The sequence below is a fragment of the Geotrypetes seraphini genome, chromosome 1 (assembly GCF_902459505.1).
Source record: "Geotrypetes seraphini chromosome 1, aGeoSer1.1, whole genome shotgun sequence".
Classification (NCBI taxonomy): Eukaryota; Metazoa; Chordata; class Amphibia; order Gymnophiona; family Dermophiidae; genus Geotrypetes; species Geotrypetes seraphini.
In genome coordinates, this window is record NC_047084.1 from 387264479 (window position 1) to 387281216 (window position 16738).

At 46.6% G+C, this 16738-nt stretch overlaps 1 protein-coding gene across 2 annotated transcripts in view; it reads left to right on the forward strand.

Moving 5' to 3' along the window:
* Nucleotides 1-16738, forward strand: part of TRABD2A (TraB domain containing 2A) — a 349786-nt gene that overhangs the window by 89746 nt on the left and 243302 nt on the right. For both annotated transcript variants that reach the window (XM_033916839.1, XM_033916845.1), the window contains exon 2: nucleotides 14468-15028. In XM_033916839.1, the coding sequence (XP_033772730.1) occupies nucleotides 14468-15028 (561 nt within the window). The remainder of the gene's footprint in view (nucleotides 1-14467; nucleotides 15029-16738) is intronic.

A 16738-nucleotide genomic window follows, 5' to 3' on the forward strand; every position in this document is an offset into this window, starting at 1 on the left:
AGCTCCCTCTTGCCCCGATCGTGTCGGGTGTCGGGACCGCCAAGAGGAAGCAGCAGGACACCGGTAGGAGCTTCTACATGATGGGGGGGGGTCGGGAGGCTGTGGGGGTGCGAGCGGTCCTTCAGGGTGGGGGTGCGGGTGCGGGTGGGAGTGCGTGCGAGCGGTCCTTCGGGGTGGGGATGCGGGTGCGGGTGCGTGCGAGCGGTCCTTCAGGGTGGGGGTGCCAGCGGTCCTGCGGGGGGGGGGGGGTGAATCGGACGTCGGGGGGGAACTATGTAAAAAAAAATTTGTACAACGCAAGGGTATGCGCGGTATGTAAAAACCACGTATAACGCGTGTGTTATATGCGAGAAAATACGGTATTTACACTGATGCGAAACAGGAAAAGCACCATCTAGCACTATCTTTGGGGAAAACAACGGCAACTGCCTATCACGACTCATGCATAAAACTTCAGTCTTCACCACATTCAGTTTCATTTGATTCTGGTGCAACCAACCCTTAATGAACTGAAAACAAATATTAAGATCCTTCAAAGCATCATCAATAGAGTTGTTAACTTGAATCAGAAACTGGATGTCATCTGCATATAGATGAAAACTGACCCCCAAGTTTGCGCAACTCCTTACAAAGAGGTAACAGATAGATGTTAAATAGTGCCTTGGGGAACACCACAGGTGATTGTGGACCAGCTGGACTTCTCCTGAGCTACCTCCACACAAAATGTCCTATTTTACAAAAATGGCTGGAACCAATCCAACATTTTTCCTTCAATACCCAAAGAACACAGCCTCGTCAACAAGATTTGATGGTTCACAGTATAAAACGCAGAGGAGACATCCAGCAGAATCATAAAGAACACTCACCACGATCTAAGGACTGAAAGCAATAGCAGTTCTGTACATAAGAACATAAGAATTGCCGCTGCTGGGTCAGACCAATGGTCCATCCTGCCCAGCAGTCCGCTCACGCGGCAGCCCCAAGGTCAAGACCAGTGCTCCAAATGAGTCCAGTCTCACTAGTTTAGCATGAACTTGTCCAACTTTGTCTTGAAACCATGGAGGATGTTTTCTCCTATAACAGACTCTGGAAGAGCGTTCCAGTTTTCTACCAGTCTGGGTGAAGAATTTCCTTATGTTTCTACGGAATCTATCCCCTTTCAACTTTAGAGATTGTCCTCTTGTTCTCCCTACCTTGGAGAGGTTGAACAGTATGTCTTTCTCTACTAAGTCTATTCCCTTCAGTATTTTGAATGTTTCGATCATATCTCCTCTCAGTCTTCTCTTTTCAAGGGAGAAGAGGCCCAGCTTCTCTAATCTCTCGCTGTTCGGCAACTCCTCCAGCCCCTTAACCATTTTAGTCGCCCTTCTCTGGACCCTTTCGAGTAGTACCGTATCCTTCTTCATGTACGGCGACCAGTGCTGGACGCAGTACTTCAGGTGAGGGCGCACCATGGCCCAGTACAGCGGCATGATAACCTTCTCGGATCTGTTTATGATCCCCTTCTTGATCATTCCTAGCATTCTGTTCGCCCTTTTCGCTGCCGTAGCACATTGTGCAGATGGCTTCATGGACTTGTCAATCAGAACTCCCAAGTCCCTTTCCTGGGAGATCTCTCTAAGTACCGCCCCGGACAGCCTGTATTCGTGCATGAGATTTTTGTTCCCGACATGCATCACTTTGCAGTTATCCACATTGAACCTCATTTGCTATGTCGATGCCCATTTCTCGAGCTTGATTATGTCCCGTTGCAGATCTTCGCAATCCCCCTGAGTCTTCACTACTCTGTATAACTTCGTATCGTCCGCAAATTTAATCACCTCGCTCGTCGTACCGATGTCCAGATCATTTATAAAGATGTTGAAGAGCACAGGTCCAAGCACTGAGCCCTACGGCACCCCGCTTGTGATGCTCTTCCAGTCTGAGAATTGTCTATTTACCCCCACTCTCTGTTTCCTATGCTCCAGCCAGTTTTTAATCCACGTGAGTATTTCACTCTCGATTCCATGGCATGCAATTTTCCAAAGTAGTCGTTCATGTGGAACTTTGTCGAACACCTTCTGAAAATCCAGATATACAATGTCAACCGGGTCACCCTTGTCTCTATCTGTCTATTTACTCCCTCGAAGAAGTGCAGCTGGTCCTCATTAGATCGTGTCCGTCAAGGTGATAAATGATGCGGTCCTTTATCAGCGCCTCTACCATCTTTCTCGGTACTGAGATCAGACTCACCGGTCTGTAGTTTCCTGGATCTCCCCTCAAACCTTTTTTGAAGATCGGCATAACATTCGCCACCTTCCAGTCTTCCGGAATCTTTCCCAATTTGATCGACAGCTGAAGCAGTAGAAAACTTAGGGCTAGATTCACTAACCTTTTTTCCGGGGGCAATCCGTGGTCAATTACAGCAGGCCCGATGAATTCACAACATGAAGAAATTCAAATTAGGGCGATCGGAGGAACACCCCCCCCCTCCGACCGCATGGATCCTGATGCATGCGCAGACCATCTGCTTCCCCTGCAGATGGTCTGCGCATGCGTTTTGTGTCCGGGTTTTTTTTTATTGGGGGGGGTTTACGCATGCCGACTCTCCTGCTTTCCCCTTACAGCCAAGCCCTGCTCTTGCCGCCCAGACTCTCCTGCTTTCTGCCACCTTGCCTGCAGTGCGAGCCGGTGGGTTTAAAGCCGGGCTGCATTGCAGCGTGCAGCCCCCTCTTTAAACCTACAGGCTCGCACTGCAGGGAAGGTGGCAGAGAGTAGGAACTTGGGGGAGAAAACATGGGCTGGAAGATCAGGGCAGAGAACAGAGCAGGGACATGAGCCTCACAAGGGAGGTTGAACGTGTTTATTCCCCCCGGTGCTGCAAACCTTTTTTCCTATACAGCAAGATTGGGGCAGAGAGCAGGGCATTGGAGCAGGAGAGTCGGCAGAGACGTGTGCGACTGGTCCCCAGTAGTCGCTTCTATTCCTGATCGGCCAGCCCAATCGGTGTCCCAATTTTGTTTGGTGAATCGCACCCCTGTCTACTTTGCATGTGTTTCCCCTCATTTGCATGCACGGATTTAAAGCGGATCGCAGGAGAGGTTTGTGAATCGGGCCGGAGGGAAATCTGGTTGCTAAGGGGTCGCAAACCGATTGGTACACAATCGGTTTGCTTAGTGAATCTAGTCTAAAACCAAACTAATAATCATCCAGGATGTCAAATGCCTCCAGAAAATTATGCAACTGTTCCAATACTACTTTTTCCAACACCTTAGCCGAGGTGCTAGATTCTGCTTCAGTTGTGGCTTCTTGCCTCAAGGACCACAGTTCCTTCTACAAAGCACTAGTGGCATTTATGTTGTTCTTTGCCTGCTAATTGCTATGTTAGCTCTGACTGCAATTGACTTCCTGTTTTTGTGAGTATTGTATTTTAGACTTTTACCAGGTTATCAGTTTCTTGTTATTGACAAAACAAAACAAAATGGATGCATCCATCTTTTTGTAAACTGGAGTTGCCAATAATCATGTGTGGCCTGGGAATTACATTGTGCTTGAACGTTAGCTATGTTTTCCCTTATCTGCAATATCACTGTTGTGCAGTAGCTAAGAGTAATACCTCTGTGGCATTCTCAGCCTTGGCTGATCTGGGAAGTGGAAGACCTGAGTAAGGCATCAAACTTAGGTCTCTATACATAGCAGTAGGGTGTAACCACAGTGCTGGCCTGGCCTGTCCCACCCAGTTTGAGCTCAGGCCCACCCACCCAGCAACCACAGGCCGCTGCCGGCAGCTAACCTGGAAACCTTCCTTCTGCCGCGTTTATGTTTTGCTTCAGAGAGAAGGCTTCCTACAGTGTGTAGGAACCACTGCTGGTGACCCGAAGAAGAAATAGAAATGTTGCATGGGCTGGGGGGGGGGGGTGGATAGGGAAGGAAAGAGAGAGGCTGCATAGACTGTGTGGTGGGAAGGGAGGGGAAATTTCTCGCCCACTTTGGGATCAGGCTCATCCAAAATTGGCTTTCTGGCTTTGCCATTGTGTAGCAGGACAAATGAGCCACTGGGACACCCTTCATTGCACTCATCCTTTTAATGGCACTAACAATTTGAATTTAAATTGGTCATTTTGTTTTAAAACATTACTACAAATATTGTGAAATGCAAAGCTAAGAGCATGTTATAAAGATTAAATCAATACATGAGATTTCAGCTACAACTGAATGAGCCTGAAGAATTATCAGGATCAGACTATTACTTTAAAGTGGGGAAATCCTGTGCAAAATTGGGTGAACTACTACTACTATTTATTATTGCTATAGCACTGCTAAATGTACGCAGCGCAGTACATTAAAACATTCAAGACACTGTCCCTGCTCAGAAGAGCTTACAATCTAATCAACAGACAAACATGACAAATAGGGGATTGGGGAGTTCCTCAGGTATGAATGCCCTACAGTGATTGGGGGATAGGAGTTCAAAGAAACCTCAAAGAAGTGGGTCTTGAGCCTGGATTTGAATACAGCCAGGGACAGAGCTTAACCTATGGACATCAGAGGACACTGAAAAGAACTTCAGTCAGCATGTTCTGATACACATGATAGAGATACAGGCTATCCTGTAGATGTCTTCTATAAAGGTAAGCCCCATCTGAAAGTTAAAATGCAAGAAACAGAACGGGGCTCACCTTACTAATCACTCCTTCCAACACATTCTATAACTGTTTGCCTCCATTTAGACACCCTGAGACTGCATTAGTATGATCGTATCCTGTAATGAAACCTCAGTCAAAAACACTAGTGGTCCAGAACTCCCCACTTGATCATCTCAGAAATTGCTGATTTTTTTCCAAGGTTACGTTGGGACCTCTAATGAAGATATCCAAAGTTTTAGGGCATGATCTCAACCAGGTCAAGAGTTAGGGGCCCCTTTATTTGGGCCACATTTTTGTATCCATGGAAGATATCAAGTGTGGACCCTTCTTGAGCAGTTCCAGAGTGCTGATTGGCTCAGGCACTAACAGGAAAGTAAAGTTTGACAGCTCAGACTCCCCTTCCCTCTCCCCCCAAATAAAAATAAAACCCAAATCAAAGATCGGCAGGAGAGATGCCCACTATCTCCTGCCGCACTCACACAAATTCCAGACACCAACCCCTAGCAGTGGGAGGGATTCCCACTCCCGCTGCACTCACATAATTCCCCGACTCTACCCCCATGCAGTGTGAGGGATGCCCACTCTTTCTGCCATTGCCCAACCCCCCAACAACTCTCCCGTGCCCCTGATGCCTCCCCCTGCCCTCTACCTTATTCAGGAAGTTCAGCCAGAAAGATAACTACCCCGCTCTGGCTCTTACAAAATGGCAGGCCTTCCCCTTTCTGGTGCATCCTAGGGAAGGGGTCTAAGGCTCTTATTGGCCCAGGTTGCTTAAGACCTCTCCTATGGGTGGGGTCTTAGGTGTCTGGGCCAATCAGAGCCTTAGGCCCTTCCTTGGTGTATCTGGGGAGGGGCCTGAGACTCTGATTGGTCCAGGTTGCTTAAGGACCCTCCTAGTGCTTAGGCATAATTTTGGCATTTACATGCATGTGTTCATTATACGTGGTTGGGGGCCTATGTAATCAAACTCAATTAAGCTGCCCAACAATCATAATAAACAGAAAGCCACCTGCCCATTAAACTATGTTCATTGGATCTCAGTAGCAATTTGTTTCACACAATCTCTATTTATATTGCTCCACATAACTTATACATCCAGTACTTATCTCATCATAGGATCCAATGGCAGACCTGAGATATATGAAGACTGTACCCTGAAGCAGCACATGGTAAACAGGGTCCAGAATGGCAACGAGTCCTATGATGAGATAAGTACAGCATATAAAAGCTATATGGAACAATATAAGTTATTGTTTAGGATAACAACAACAAAAAAAGTAATAATTATATAATAAATTAAATATATTTGATGGACCGATAAGGCGGCAGGTTAAATAGAGCTCATGTGAAATGACTCGCTGCTGAGGTCCAATGAACATAGTTCAATGGGCAGGTGATGTTCAGTTTATTAAGAATTTTAGACAGGTTAGTTGAATTATTCTAAACATGTATGCATTAATTGGCATATAAATGTTAGCATCCACTTTATAGAAGTAAGCAAGAAGCCTCTCTCTGTCCAATATTCTGTTGACCATTGCCTTGAATTCACTAGCTAAATTGCTTAAGAACATAAGAAGTTGCCTCCACCGGGTCAGACCAGAGGTCCATCGCGCCCAGTGGTCTGCTCCCGCGGCGGCCCATCAGGTCTATGACCTGTGAAGTGGTTCCTGACCATTTCTATAACCTACCTCTACTTCTATCTGTACCCCTCAATCCCCTTATCCTTTAGGAACCTATCTAAACCTTCCTTGAACCCCTGTAATGTGCTCTGGCCTATCACAACCTCCGGAAGCGCGTTCCATGTGTCAACCACCCTCTGGGTAATAAAGAACTTCCTAGCATTTGTTCTAAACCTGTCCCCTCTCAGTTTCTCCAAGTGACCCCATGTACTTGTGGTTCCCCACAGTCTGAAGAATCTGTCCCTGTCTAACTTCTCTATGCCCTTCAGGATTTTGAAGGTTTCTATCATGTCTCCTCTAAGTCTCTGCTTTTCCAGGGAGAATAGCCCCAGTATTTCCAACTTGTCAGCGTATGAAAAGTTTTCCATACTTTTTATCAGTTTAGTTGCTCTTCTCTGGACCCCCTTCAGGGGGAGGCAAGGGCAGTAGCACCTCATCACTCATCCAACTGCTCCTGCTGGCACTGATTTTAGAGCGGAGCAAGAAAAAAGAATGGAGAGAGTTTAAGCAGAGAGACAGATAAGCAAGGGGAAGGACATGAGATGGACATTTCACTCTGCAACAAGCACAAGCAGAGCTCAGATAAAAAGTTGTGGAGGGAAACAGTAGGTAAGGTAGAGGATAAGGAACTGGTTAGGGCAAACCTAGCAGAATGGGATACAGGTAAGGTTACCATTTTTCGGGCTGCAAAAATCTGGACACATAGCCCCACCCTGTTCCACCTCTGGCCTCACCCTGGCCCCGCCCAGTCCTGCCTTTAGCTCTGCTTCATTCTGCCACAACCCCTCCCAGTTCAGCCTCCAGCCCTCCCCCCCCAAACCTCCTCTTTTCTTCCCCAACAAGCTCCGGCTGGAGGGCCTGGAGCATGCACAGGTTTTGAAAAGTCCATCGGGGACCCCAGACAGTCCTCTAAAAGGAGGCCATATTCAGGTTTTCCCGGACATCTGAGGATAACCCTAGGTATAGGGATATTAGTCAACATGTTCTAATATATGCAGCTAGGAATCCTTTTGAGTAACTCCACCATAAGGGCATTTCTATAATCTAGGCATGTGCATTTATTTGTTCCTTGCACACGTAAATTTCTAGAATACTAACGCTCACATATGAATGTGCCATCAGGGACTCCAAATGCTTTTGTGCAAACTTACATAGAAGTGGAAGGGCATAATCAAAAAAACACGTCTAAGTCCCCTTTTGGCCTAAGGCCTTAAAAGTTGAAAGTAGAAGCAGGGAAAATGTCCATTATTTAAAAAAATCCAAAAGGAGGTCTTTTTTTATAATGGCCTTCCTCTACGTTCAGCTCTTTAAATGCCCAGACCACCACTACGTCTACACTAACACCCTATAATGAACCTAAAAAAAGCCTAACTCCCAAACGCCCAAAACAAGAGCTTTTAGGTGAAGGAGGAGCCAGTCCTTCACCTAAAAGCTGGATTCTGTAACCAATGTCTGTCAAAAACAACACCGGTTACAGAATCCCCCCCCCCCTACAACGATCTGGGCAGGAGGGAGCCCAAGCCCTCCTGCCCCGTGGTACCCCAACCCCCCGCCACCAATTGCTCCCTGCCCCACTCCCGAGGCCGACCTTGCCACCCGACATGCTCCATTCCTACACACCACCACCACCACCACCGCAATTGCTGCCTGGCTTGCTCAGAACCTTCTCTCCGACGTCACAATTGACTTCAGGGGAAGGCCTGTTGGCTGGCACATGCAGTCGCTGCACACACCTGGCCTGTCCCTGTTGCAGCGGCAGTGGCAATGGGGTGGGAATGGAGCATGTCGAGTGGCAGGGTCAACTTGCGGTGCTGGCGGTGGCTTCAGCAGGGGGGAGGGGGCAGAGAGAGGAAGAAAAAGTTGAGGGGGAATGGAGTGTGTCGGGTGGCAGGGTCGGCTTTGGGGGTGGGGCGGGGAGGCAGGGAAAGAGGAAGAAAAAGTTGGACTCGTGGAGGGACAGAGAGAGATGTTGGTTGGGGAATGGAATGAGGTCTGGAGGAGAGGAAGCAGAAAGAAAGAAAGAAAATTGGATGCACAATCAGAAGGAAGTGCAACCAGAGACTCATGAAATCACCAGACAACAAAGGTAGGATTAATGATTTTATTTTCAATTTAGTGATCAAAATGTATCAGTTTAGAGAATTTATATCTGCTGTCTGTTTGTCTATTTTTCTATAATTATTACTGAGGTGACATTGCATATTTTAAAGTCATCTGCCTTGACCTCTTTGAAAACCCCCGAATATAAATGATAATTAATATTTTCTCTCCGTATCGTGTTTTGTGTTTTTTTTTATTTTGTGGTTACCATTATGTACTACCAAGATTATATTGGATGGAAGACATTGCATTACAATTAGTACTATTATTATGGGGTGGATTCAGGGGCGGAGTTTAGGCAGGTCAGTGGCGGAGTTTGGGCGGGTCTGGGGCAGAGCTTGGGCGGGGATGCTCAGTTGGTATTTGTTAGGCTTAGGGGGTACTTGGCTTGAAAAGGTTGAAAAAAACTGCTATAGCACATGGCTTATTGCCTTTTAAAAAATAAGACACCTGGCCCGCCCCATTCTGGTCCCAGCAATGCCATGCCATGCCACTTCCCCATCTCCTCCCTGCTTTGGCCTCGGTCCCGCCTCCACATGAACCACTTGTCTCCTTCCCCTAACTCGGGGCCATGTCTGGATGTTCTATGTACATGCACAGATGTTGATGTAATGATATCACGCTGATGTCTGAACATGCGCAGAGGACATCCAGACATGGTCCTAACATCGGGGCCTTCCAAAACCCAACAAACTGCTAGGTTTTGGAAATCCCTCTGGGCACCTGGACAGTCCTCCAGAAAGAGATTTTCTTCTAGTGAGAAACCACACAGCCCAAACAGACAAAAGAGTATCAATGTCCACTATAACTGTTCAAGCTTAGCATTAAGTTTTAGAAATACTCTTTGTTTCCAAGCTACTAAACAAACTGGATTAGTACAGATTGATTCTACATAGACATTCAGTACTATCAGAATAACTGGTCTCTTTCACACAGACTCTCACCAAGAATGGGATAAGTATCTGCAAACTATAAATAGAAATATGTAGACAAAGGTTATATCGTACTGCCAAGAAGCCATACTCTGCATACAATGCAACACCACAGAAACAGTGACACATGTTCCCTAATACCATGCAAAATATAAAGACAGCAGATGTAAATTTGAAACAAACTGACAACAACCATCACTTTACAAATAAACAAATAGAAATAAAATAAAAATTGGAATATAAGATAATACAGTACCATTTTAATGGAAACATAGAAACATGATGACAGATAAATTGATGACAGATAAATGCCAAATGGCCCATCCAATCTGTCCATCTGCAGCCTCCACTATCTCCTCTCCCTAAGTGATCCCACATACCTGTCCCATGCTTTCTTGAATTCAGACACAGTCTTTGTCTCCATCACCTCTACTGGGAGACTATTCCATGCATCTACCACTCTTTCTGTGAAAAAGTATGTCCTTAGATTACTCCTGAGCCTATCAACTCTTAACTTCATCCTATGCCCACTCATTCTGGAGCTTCCTTTCAAATGAAAGAGACTCGCCTCATGTGCATTTATGCCACGTAGGTATTTAAAAGTCTATCAGATCTCCCCTCTCCTGCCTTTCCTCCAAAGTATACATATTGAGATCTGTAAGTCTGTCCCCATATGCCTTATGATGAAGACCATGCACCATTTTAGTAGCCTTCCTTTGGACTGACTCCATACTGTTCATATATCTTTGAAGGTGCCATCTCCAGAATTGTACACAATATTCTAAATGAGGTCTTACTAGAGCCTGCCCTCTCCCCCTTCCATAAACTGTCTATCCTCTCCCCCTTCCATTCAGCCTGTAATTCTTCTCTCCTTTATATATGATTCATTTCAGCTTTACCACCTCTCCATTTTTCTTTCTCCTCTCTCTGTCTCTAACCCCACCCCCCATGCTCTGGCATCTCTCTTTTCTTTCCTTTCTTCTCCCCTCCCCCAGCATCTCTGTCTCCTTCCCTTCCCTCCTGGCAGCTCTCTCCTCTCCCCCTTCATCCTCTGGCTGTCTGGCAGGCATCCCTCCCTCTTTGGCTGGCTGGCTGGCATCCCTCCCTCCCTCCATGCTCTGGCATCCCTCTCTTTATCCCCTGGATTGGTTGGCTGGGCTGGCTTGGCTGACTGATCTGTGCTGACTCTGGTATTCGTCCCTCATTGGCAGCCTCATGAGACTTTGTGAAGTCTCGTGAGGCTGCCGCATGAAGTCTCAGAAGACATCTTGAAAATCTTCAGAGCGGCGGCGGTTACAACGGCAAAGAAAAGAAAGAGTTGGATTCTTTTCTGCCCTAGAAGAGATCACTAGACCACCAGATCTATTCAGGTAGAGGGATTTCTTGTGCCCCTATTGCCGCAGTATTACCATGGCAGCAATTCTCATTCCTGCGGCACTACTGTGGAAAGGTTTACTGCTACCATGGTAATACTAGGCAAATGTCTTCAGGCTTCTCCATTACCATGGTAACCACGGAATTACCACGATAATGATTACTGTCACTTTCTACTTCCAAGGAACTTCCTATAATCTGGCAAGGTAGAATGCATGGGGAGGGGTAGTAGCAGGAAGTTGCCCACAAATAGTACCTTCAGCAGCCAGATGGGTGCTGAAAGCAAAACCTCTTGGGACAAGGTGGTTCAGGAGCTAGTCTTTCCTCAGCTGGGGCAATTATCTCATTAGCTCCTTTGGCAGAAACACACTCTTCAAGTAGTATTTGAAGGAGCTCTAGATACAAGCCACAAGATGAACACATATAGGCTGAAACCCCTTGGGTGGTACATAAGACCCAGAAGTAAGGTGTAGAAAATGACATGGGGGCAAATTTGTCTCCGCCCCTGCGGGATCTATCTCCATCCTTGTCTCATCTCCACTTGTAACTTCCACCATCCAAATAAAGAAATTTGGCAGTAAAAATGTGATCTCACGGTGGCTTTCAGCCATTCAGTTCCTTATGATGGATTCCCAACAAGGACCCCTGTTTTGCTCAGGCTGCCCGAGGGCCTCAATAGCCTCATCTAATATAATAAAGAGCTAGCCGCGCATTCGCACTCCTATTTGCGTGTTCCGTGCGCATGTAGGTCTGTGGCCGAAGGAGTGCGCATGCGCTAATACGTCACCAGCCGATCGCCTCCACAAGCCAGACCGCAGCCAGACGACGATCTCCGTTCCTCCTGCCGCCGCCGATCTCCGTTCCTCCTTTGCCGCCCACCCCCTTCTCTTCCCGCGGGCCCGAATGGCGATTCCAGCAGCGTGTGCATCAGTCTTCACACGCCGCTTCGGGCCCTTCTACTGCCCTGATTTGCTCTGCCGCATCTCTGATGATGTCATCAGGGACGTGCCAGAGTAAATCAGGGCAGTAGAAGGACCCGAAGCAGCGTGTGGAGACTGATGCAAGCGCTGCTGGAATCACCACGTTTGTAGTATGGACCGCGGGAAGGGAAAGGGGGGGTAGAGGAAATGCTAATGCTGCTGCACAGGGAACTGGTGGGGGGGAGGGAAATGGAGGGGGAGGGAATGCTGCTTTGGACAGACAGACAGAGAGAGGAAGGGAAACACAAAGAAAATAAGAAAGACACAGGGGCAGGTGCACAGGGAACTGGTGTGGGTGGAGGGAAATGGAGGGGGATGGAATGCTGCTTTGGACAGACAGACAGAGGGAAGAAGGGAGACAGAAAGAAAAGAAGAAAGACACAGGGGCAGGGAGATACACAGAAAGACAGACAGGCAAAGGGGGCCAGGGACAGAGACAGACAGAAAGGACAGTGGGAGCCGCGTCAGGAGGGGTGCGGGATGCGGCAGTGGGAACTTTTCCAATGGGTGCAACTGGGCGGCTGTCAGGAACCTCTGATCAGGGGCAGAGCAAGGTAAGAGTATCATAGGGATAAGAAGGAGGAGGGGGGATAAAAAAGGAAGGGATGCCTACTGCTGGACAGGGGGAGAAGGAAAGAGGTGCTGCTGGACAGGGGGGAGGTAAAACAAAGGGAGAAGGGCTGCTGCTGTATAAGGAGAGCAGTGAAGGGGTGGTGGTGGACACAGGGGAGGTAAAAAGAAGGGAAAATGGACAGGGGGAGCAGGCAAGGGGTGGTGATGGACAGCCAAGGAAAAAGAAAGGCAGAAAGAAAGAAAGCGGCTAAGGAGAGAGAGAGAAAGAAATAAAGACATACACACACACCCGTTCTAGCACCCGTTAATGTAACGGGCTTAAAGACTAGTACTAATACATTCTGCCAGCAACTTTCAGTGCCATTTAATTAATCCAACCCTAAGTATTAATTTTATAATGTTATAAAATACTGTACTAGAATCTGTCAGCATTTAGATAGACATGTCCCATTGTGCCATGTCAATAGGAGGTATATATACACACACCTAAATGGGGCATCTTAGCACATAACTCATAGGAGGGAAAGGGATTGGGCCTTCTATACTGCTTTTTTGTAGTTATACAACCACACTCAAAGCGTTTTACATACAGGTACTTCAAGCATTTTCCTAACTGTCTCACAACCTATCTAATGTATCTGAGGAAGTGGAGGATTAAGTGACTTGATCAGGGTCACAAGGAGCAGCGTGGGTTTGAATCCACAAGCACGGGATGCTGAGGCTGTAGCTCTAAGCACTGCACCACACTCTCCTCCTGTAAGTTATGCATGCAAATGTAGGACCCAGACCTTGTGTTTATGCGCTGAGTTGCTTGCCTATGTTATAGAGCAATGTTTCTCAACTTTTCAAGCCAAGTACCCCCTAAGCCTAATAAATACTAACCAAGTATCCCCACCCAAGCTCTGCCCATGACTCACCCAAACTTCGCCCCTGACTCTACTCCCGTAATAATAGTGCTAATTGTAATGCAATGTCTTCCATCCATTTTTCATATACACACAATATAATCTTATTAATACATAATGGTAACCACAAAATTAAAAAAAACACAAAGCACACTATACGCAGAGAAAATGTTAATTATCATTTATATTTGGGGGGGTTTCAAAGATGTCAAGGCAGATAACTTTAAAATATGCAATGTCACCTCAGTAACAACTATAGAAAAATAGACAAATATAGTGCAAAATATAGACAGCAGATATAAATTCTCAAAACTGACACATTTTGATCACTAATTTTTCCTACCTTTGTTGTCTGGTGATTTCATGAGTCTCTGGTTGCACTTCCTTCTGACTGTGCATCCAATATCTCTGCTTCCTCTCCTCCAGACCTCATTCCATTCCCCAACCAACATCTCTCTCTGTCCCTCCACGAGTCCAACTTTTTCTTCCTCTCTCCCTGCCTCCCTGCCCCACCCCCGAAGCTGACCCTGCCACCCAACATGCTCCATTCCCCCCTCCGCACCGCTACCACAGCAACAACAGGGACAGGCCAGGCATGTGCAACGACTGCACACGGCCAGCCCACAGGCCTTCCCTTGATGTCAGTTCTCACGGAGAGAAGGTTCCAAGCCAGCCAGGAAGCGATTGGCTGGCCCGGAACCTTCTCTCTGACATCAGAATTGATGTCAGGGGAAGGCCTGTGGGTTGGCTAAGTGCAGTCACTGTACGTGCCTGGTCCATCCCTGTTGCCACAGGGTTGGGGTGGGACTGGACCGTGTCGGGTGGCAAGGTTGGCTTTAGGAATGGGGCAGGGAGGAATCTGCAGTGGCGGCTTCGGGGGGGGGGGGAGGCAGGCAAGTAGAGATCCCAGGAGGTGGCCAGCCCACATACCATCTGAGGTAGGCGTACCGCAGGTTGAGAAACACTGTTATAGAATACCGCTGAGTGTGTGACTAGAACTTACATGCGTAACTGAAGAGTCACATGTGTTAAATGCTAGTATTCTATAACCTGCGTGCACAAATTGGTGCTTAGCTTTAGGCTAGGGGGGTTTGTTATTTAGCATCCTGTTTAATTGTTATCATCAAAGTGAAATAAGTACTTTATCACATATTTTTGTAGAGCTGGAATAACTGCAGACACCTAAATATAGCAAGCGCATGTGTAACTTACAATATATTAGGTCTCTCATGTAATTTTCCTGTAACATTCAGTGTGTGTTTTTCTGCTGTGTTCTTTTTCTCTCTCTCTCTCTCTTAGCAAAGTGAGTTGAATTCCTTCCTGTGGACCATAAAGCGAGATCCACCATCTTACTTCTTTGGCACCATCCACGTGCCTTATACACGGGTCTGGGATTTTATTCCTGAGAACTCCAAGAAGGCATTCCAACAGAGCAATATAGTGTATTTTGAGTTGGATTTGACTGATCCCTACACCATTTCTGCTTTGACCAGCTGCCAAATGCTCCCACAGGGTGAGAACCTGCAGAGTGTGCTTCCCAGGGACATCTACCGCAGGCTGAAACGCCATTTGGAATATGTCAAACTTATGATGCCCTCCTGGATGACCCCAGATCAGCGGGGCAAAGGACTTTATGCTGACTATCTTTTCAATGCCATAGCTGGAAACTGGGAGAGAAAAAGACCCGTATGGGTGATGCTTATGGTGAACTCACTGACTGAGGTTGACATCAAGTCACGTGGTGTGCCAGTACTGGACCTATACCTTGCCCAAAAAGCAGAACGTCTAAAGAAGAGGACAGGAGCAGTAGAAAAAGTAGAAGAGCAGTGTCACCCATTAAATGGCCTTAACTTCTCCCAGGTAAGGAGGCTGTGTAAGTACTGCACTGAGTTTTGTAACTTAACACTGATAAAAATAAAAAGAAGGAAGATACCACGCTGAAGATACCAGAAACATAAAGTGAAGTGATAACAGGGTACACGATGAAAGCTGGAATGAAAATCTCTTAATTTTTTCCAGCTTCTAGTGGCACACATAGAAAAAAATCTAACATGGCAGTGTTTCAGCAATACTTATGCCTGCACCAGGGGTCAAAACTCTAGAAATGTTTAAGTGACAAACAACTCTGGAGATTTATCACTAAATACAAAGCCAAATAGTATAAAACTCCAATTATGAAGCCTTAGGTGATAAATACAGGGTTTAAGATACATTGAGCTTTCAAAACCAGCAATACCATGGTCGGCTGACTTTGTTAAATGAGCTCTGAGAAGCTTTTTTGCAGGATTTAGTGCTACTTCATGTTGAGCTAACTATCCAAAACTCAGCAGTTTGTCCAGGTTTTGGAAAGCCCCAAGCTCCGGCTGCATCTGGAGGGCCTTCAACAAGCATGCACAGATGGTGTCACATGCATCCTCGCATGCTGGAGGTCAGCAAAAAAGAGGGGGTGGGGCTAGAGGCAGAACAAGATGAGTCTAGGAGGGCGGAACAGGGTGGAACCCTAAACATGGGGGAAGCCACTGCTTGTCTCTGGGATTGATAGCATGCAATCGTGCTACTCTTTGGGGTTCTGCAAAGGTACTTGTGACCTGGATTGGCCACTGTTGGAAACAGGGTACTAGGCTAGATAGAGCATTGGTCTGACCCAGTATGGCTATTATGTTCTCATGGCAGCAATGAATATACAGAACTGCATTATGATTTTTACTGGAAAAGCCAGCCAATCAGACTGCTATGGATCCTCACACAAATTACATGCCAACAGAATTTCTCACCTTGGTCACTCACAGAATACAAACTAATCCTCACCAATTACAGAATAAAGGACCAAACATTACAACAGGAACCACTGAGAAATCACATTCTCTATCAGCAGAAAAGCACTGGAGAAATAAAAGAAAAACAAAAAGACATTATCTACTGATCATTTTTCATCCCAAAATAAACCCCCCTTATCTGGATACCCATGAAATGTTACAAAACAAACAAACAACTTTTGGGTATTTAAATATATTCTGCAAAAATGTGCCATATAAGTTAAGCAGGTATCTGCCTAAAAGTAGTTAGAACAGCATACATGTAACAAAAATAGAACACCTCTTGCCCTGGGTTACCAAATTTTCTGTGGTAGAAACCTGGACCCATGGCACCATCCCATTCTGCCCCCAACCCCACCTTGTTCTGCCTCCAGCCCGCCCCATTACACCCATGGCCCAGCCCCCACAAATCCTCATCTTTCTTGTCCGATCTCTGGGCCACGTCTGCGACATCATCCATGCATGCTCAGAAGACCTCCAGATGCGGCCAGAGGTTGGGGCTTTCCAAAACCCAGACAAACTACCAGGTTTTGGAAAGTCCGTCCGGGCACCCAGACAGTCCTCTAAATAGAGGACATGTCTGGGTTTTTCCAGACCTTTGGTAACCCTACTCATGCCATGCCATGTCCACTGTCTGAATCCGAGTAAATCAGGGAAAGGTGGAGGAACACAATAGTACTGATCAACATTAACCCCTCAACCCCCCACCACACCTTAGCACTAACACTGATAAAATATGAATGTAAGGAAATAG